Source organism: Sciurus vulgaris (genome assembly GCF_902686455.1).
Source record: "Sciurus vulgaris genome assembly, chromosome: 13".
Classification (NCBI taxonomy): domain Eukaryota; kingdom Metazoa; phylum Chordata; class Mammalia; order Rodentia; family Sciuridae; genus Sciurus; species Sciurus vulgaris.
The window spans coordinates 83,701,402-83,707,875 of NC_136474.1; the positions used below are offsets into that span (position 1 = coordinate 83,701,402).

The 6,474-nt window shown below is 35.3% G+C and overlaps 1 protein-coding gene across 1 annotated transcript; it reads right to left on the reverse strand.

The window, feature by feature from the left end:
• Positions 1 to 4,258: 4,258 nt before the first annotated feature.
• On the reverse strand, positions 4,259 to 5,074 carry LOC306642829 (S-phase kinase-associated protein 1-like). The gene has a single exon (XM_079108623.1). It carries the CDS (start codon positions 5,001 to 5,003, stop codon positions 4,518 to 4,520), a length of 486 nt encoding a protein of 161 aa, XP_078964749.1. The 5' UTR covers positions 5,004 to 5,074; the 3' UTR covers positions 4,259 to 4,517.
• Between the last annotated feature and the right edge of the window lie 1,400 nt (positions 5,075 to 6,474).

Sequence of the window (6,474 nt, forward strand, 5' to 3'; positions counted from 1 at the left end):
TAGAATTAGATTAGAAAGTATGCAACTCCTAGGAGAAAACACAGGGTCACACTCCAACACACAGGCACAGACAATGACTTTCTCAATAGGACCCCTAAAACTCAGGAAATTATACCAAAAACTAATAAATGGGATGGCATTGAATTAAAAAGCTCTGCATAGCAAAGGGAACAATTAAGAATGTGAAGAGAGAACCTAGGGAATGGGAGAAGGTCTTTACCGCCTGTTCTTTAGGGAATTAATATCATGAATATATAAAGAACTCAAAAAACTTAATGCCAAAAAGACAATTAACCCAATTAACAAATGGGCAAAAGAACAAAACAGAAACTTCTCAAAAGACAAATTATAAATGGCCAACAAATATAAAGAAAGAATGTTCAACATACTTAAGCAGTTAGGGAAATGCAGATCAAAATGACACTGAGATTTCATCTTGCTCCAGTCAGAATGCCAGCCATCAAGGACACAGACAATAATAAACGCTGGAGAGGACGTGACGGAAAAGGGACGCTTTTACACTCTTGGTACCACCGCTTCGGAAGTCAGTACAGAGGCCCCTCAAAGGCTTAGGCAGTGGTGGGGCGCTTGCCTAGCAGTGTGTGAGGCGCTCATTGGGGTTGATCCTCATCACCACATATAAATAAATAAATATATAAAATAAAGGTATCTTGACCATCTAGAACTAAAAAAAAAAAAAAAAAAAATTTAAAAAATTTTAGGCAAGGAATTACCATATGATCCAGTTATACTACTCTTCAGTATTTATCCTAAAAAATTAAAGTCAGTATATAGAAGTACATGCATGTTTATAGCAGCACAATTTACAGAAGCCCAACTGTGGAACCAGCCTAGGTGACCGTCAAAGGAGAAGTGGATGAAGAAAATGTGGTACATATACACAACGGGATTTTATTCAGCCGTAAAGAAAGGTGAAATTATGTCTTGCAGGAAAACAGATGGTATTTGAGAACATTATGTTAGGCAAAATAATCCGAACTCAAGAAAGTCAAGGGTGTTATGTTTTCTCTCATATGTAGATGTTAGAGAGGAAAAAGGAAAGAACAGAGGGAGATAGCATATGAAAACAGAAAGGAAACCAGGGGAACAGAAGTGGGGAGGAGTGGGGATACACTGGGGAATGAAATCGGCCGATGTACTCTGTTACATTGTATGTATGAACACATATGTTACAATGAATCCCACCAATATGTACAATTATAATACACCAATTTAAAATTCTGGAAGAAAATTCAGGAAAATAAATTATATTTTTTGATATCACTCAAACTATTTAAACTTAAAAATAAATAAATGCCATAGATGCTATCCCATTGTAGATGTTATTCAGTTTGTTCGTTTTTTTGGGGGGTGGGTGCTGAAAAATATCCTGCTGTGCTCCCTTATTATGTATAGAGTTAACACTTTTCTAATTGGCAGTATAGCAAGTGGAAATGCTAAAACGGAAATATTCATTCTTCTTTTGAGATCTTTCAAAGTGTGTCTAATTGCCAATGATAACTTAGAGTAGAACATTTAAAAGAAAAAACACTTCACTACACCACTGAGTATTGATTTTTCTTTTCTTCGAAGACTATATTTGGCAAGTCAATGAAAAGCCATTCTTCACCTTTACGTGTGTAAAGTATCACTTTACATGTGACAAAATAAAATAAAATGTTTCCATAATTAATGATCAAAGGTGGCAGTGATTTTTTTTTTCTGTAGAATAAAAGATGCAAAAAGAAGGGTTTAAACCTGTATTGTTGCCACAAAGAAATTTTACGTGACCACTTTTTACCTCTTCCTCTTGAAGTCCAAACTTTTCAGATTACCAGTAAAGTAGTTCTTTGCAAGGAGACCAACGGAAATTACACAGAAATGCAGAGAGTGATTGAGTTTCCTGTTATTTCGGGTAATTTCATCTGCCCAGTGGATCAGAGTGGCCTCAAAGCTGCTCCTGGATGGGACATCTATGAAAAGCAGAATCAAAGGTGCATTTTCCTCATCTCTCTTGAGAGTGTTCAGGCCTCACCCACCCTCCCCTCCTCACAACACTTCCCGTGCACAGAGGTTTCCATTACTGTCAGAGGAAACTATAAGGAACAAGGCCGTGTACACTTTCTAGTTAAACCACTTTCCAGTTTAGCTGATAAAGCAGATGGTTTTTCAGAAATGCGACAGCCATCCCTTAGAAAATCACTTAACCATTTATTCTGTTAGCTTGGATCTCCTATTGTTTTGACTTCTTGGAATAATAATAGTAGCTAATAACATTGTGCTCTCTATGTAACTGATGCTAGAAGGTCTTAATGTTATCTAGACATTACAGGTAAAATAAATGAAGCGAAAATCGACTGAATAACTGGTCAACACTTCCCAGCTAATAGATGGTAAAGCTAGTGTTCAAAGTCCTGTTCTGCATTTCTCAGAGATCACACGCTCAATCTTATTTACATTTTCTTATTTTTATATCTGCATAAAGTGAATGGATAGAGTCATCCACAGAAACAGTTCTTGGAAGTATAGATTTCTAAACCTGTAAATATATTTTTTCTACAAGGAAGGGAAATATAATATAGATACACTTTTTTTTGAAGATAAAATAAGTGGCATTCATCATAAAACAAAAAACAAAATAAAAGTAGTGATCTTAAATGCTTACCTGTATTTAAATCTACTCCCAAAGGGAATCCCACCATATTTTGTAACCACTCATATTCTGTTATCTGTGTAGAGCTGAGAAAAATATCTGTACCTAAACTACTACTAAATAAAATGGAGTCTACCATTCCTTTCCCTCCCTCCCTGCCCCCTACCCCTTCCCTTCCTTCCATTGCCAGGAAGACACCAAGGACCTCACACAAGCTGGGAAGTGCTCTACCACTGAGCTACCCCCGCCCCAGCCCTAACACTCTAACAGGTCATTTTTAAAAGTAATTTAGATGGATATGCTTCAAATAAACTATACTTTCTCTTTAATAAATGCATGAAGTATGAAAACCAAGATTGTAAATCCTTTTTTAAATTTCAGAAATATAGGTGTTTCTTTTCTCTCCATTTTATGTCCTAAGATAAATTATAATTCACTAAAAGCAATCAAATTTCTCTGTAGCTTTTTTCCCCCATCTCCAGCACAACACATACACACATAAAGTTATTCCAGATGATCCAGTATATAAAAGGTTGTATTATACCTCTGAGAATTCATGAACCTCAATTTGAGAAGTTGCTTTAGCCAGTCTCAGAGATACTGGTTCTCAACAAATAGAGATCACTTAAGCTAAGTGGTTATCTTTAACACTTGACATAAATATAGCACCCTTCTAATTATATTGTGTAAACATTATGTACTTTTGTGGGCAGGTCAAACTCCATCAATCAAGTCTTTACATGCACATGCCCATGTATTCACTTGCCCTGAATTCTGGGGATAAGAAGGTAGGTTTTTGGGAAGTGACTCCAGTAAGTAATTCCAGTTTATCTGTTCCTCTGACTCCAGTTCCTGTTGTTTATGTTTACTCTTTAGTAATTAGGCAAATATACAAGGTTGTTCAAACTCACTGACATCATTATGTCCCAGAAAACCCACTCTATACTTAAGTAAAGAATACATTTTTTTGTAGCTTTTTTTTAAACTACATAACTTACTTTTTATTGAAAGTATCTTGCACTCATGATGAATATTTTCTGGATTTTGCCACATATTTCAATGTTAAAGGTTAAATTATTTTTTACATGCAAGTAGTATGAACAGTTTCCCCCACATGGGAACACTGGTTATAAAAAGATGACATACCACATGAATTAAGTGTCTTTTTTAATTGAAAAGCTATCAAACTGTCTAGTTACATTTCTCCCAGCAAAATCCACAAACTGGGTAATAACTGAGTCTCTAGGCAACATATTCAAAGCCGAGACTAAAAAAAAAAAAAACCCAAAAAGAAAACCCAAGCCCTTCAGTCCAATTAAGGGAGCCCTGTCACATTGTCACATACAGGCTAATCAATCCCAGTGGTACCGATTGAGTCCAGGAGGCTGGAAGATATCCTAACACTCCCAGCTGAAAACATTTACTTCAAGTGGCCTTTTTCCAGTTTCCAACTCATGAATAAAAATAATATTTTGTTAATTCTATTTCAGAAAACTTTTTGCAAGTTGTTTATTTACAACACCAACTTTTAAAAGCTCAGTAAAGGTAACTGGACAATAAACTACGCAGAAATTGCTTTACAAACAGAGGGAAAGCCCCACAATGCCACTTTCTACAGAGAACCACAATTCAGTTTTATTCAGAGCAAAGAAAAAAGAAACTTTCTCTCATACTAGAAGAAATTCAGCCATAGGTTTGGAGTCTGTACTCAAACTACACATGCAATAAGGACAATATTACGCTAATACAATTGATTTGCTGCTGCATTTGTCTACTGTTTGTCCAATATTAACAATTATAAACAGAGCAGTGCAACTAGTATTTGGAACAATCCTTATAGTGTTACAGTATCAGGTACAACATTTCACTCCTCTTCACACCGCTGGTTCTCTTTGAGTACCTGGGCTTCCTCCTCTTTAGTAAAGTCATTTTTGATATTGAAGGTTTTGTGAATCTCCTCAGTTTTCCCCTTGATCATATTGGCAACAGTTTTGCATGTAACATCAAGCAAACCTTTGATGTCTACGTAGTTTGCAGCCAGAATAAGTTCAAAAAGTGTTCCTTGGTCAACTTTCAGGAATTCTTGGTCCCAAAAAGGGGTATCGTCTGTTCGCTTTTCTTTGTTCTCATCATCCTCAGGAGAAGGCGGGTCCTCCTTGTGATGTGTGCACCACTGAATGACCTTTTTTAATATTGCTACATTAACATTTGGTAGAGGAACAGGGTCATCATCTCCATCATCCATTCCCAAATCTTCCAACATGGTCTTGATTGTCACCAATTGTTTGACACTTTCTACATCAACTTCAAATATCTCCCCATCAGAACTCTGCAACTTAATTGAAGGCATGGTGGCTGGTCTCAAGAAGACAGTGGGCCAGAGGCTGACGGGAACAGGGCAGGGTCTACACAAGAAAAGAAAAAGGCACTGGACAAGGTCACTGCCCCTCTGTAGCTTTTTTAACATTACCTTTGCTTAAATATACTTTGCGAGAATGACTTAATAATGAACTTCCCGATTTTAAACTCATTTCCTTCCTTTGAGCTAAAATAGACTCTTTTTCTGCACTATATTTAGGTCAGTCTCTTTGGTAAAGAATTTCAACATGTAATTATTTTGTGAGTATATTTAAAAATTGCTCAGAAATTCAACTTTCATCATCAATTTTTAAAACCTTATATTAAACCCAAGTTTTAACAAGGAAATAATAAGTGGCTACTTTAAAAAAAAAAAAAGAATCAATTTTTTTTTTTTAGTTGTAGATGGACACAATATATTTATTTATTTATTTATTTATTTTTCTGTGGTGCTGAGAATCGAACCCAGTGCCTCACACATGCCAGGCAAGTGTTCCACCACTGAGCCACAATCCCAGCCCATAAGTGGCTATTTAAATCAAATAAATTTAACCAATTTCATTTGTTTAAAATAAATTCACTTAGGATTTTTTTTTGTGTGTGTGAAAATATTTAAAAAAGAAGTCAAAGAACATTGAGTATAGAATAATTAGGTTCTATTAGATTCCCAGAATGTCGGATGCAAAGAATGAGGAAGGGGAAATATTTGAAAAAAGAGTGACCACATTTTTTTTTTATAAAGTTAAAAATATTTGAATTCTTAGATTCAAAAATTGTAATGCCAAACAGAATTCATAGTAAGTTAAACCTAGATGAATCATGTGAAGCTTGCAAATAAATATTTAAAATAAAACTCCCTCTTTAATTTGTTTTGCTAGAGTATATTAACCAGAAAAAGGAAAATATCTTTCACAGTGGAAGAGAAAATGAGGAAACAAAACACAAAAGGCAATGACTAATCAATGGTTGAAAAAATTAATGAGTTGACAGTTCACATCCCTAAGTTAAGTGTGTGACCATACTGAATGCTATGGAGTCCACGGAAGACCAGAATTCTCACGTACTCTAGCCGTGGTGCAGATTCATTCAAAGAAGTACAAAGCAATCTTTTGATATCTGGTAGAACTGAAGATCTTAGCAACTTTGGGGGTCATCAATTCTATCGCTATCTACCATATTTAATTTCCACAGAGATACTGTCAAATTGAATCATGAAAAATAGATTCCCAATTATTATTGTTAGAGCCCACAGATTAAAAGACTTATTCTGGCTTTGGGGAAGACAAGATTTTTTAAAAGCACAACTTAGAATGAATACAATGCTCTGTTGACACTTTCACTCATAAGGACAGAGATATTTACTATATTGTTCATAGTGATACTGCTTCTGGTAGGAAAAATTTGGAAACAACCTAAATGTCAATCAGCTGCAGCATGGAAGAATAAATTATAAAATAGTAATA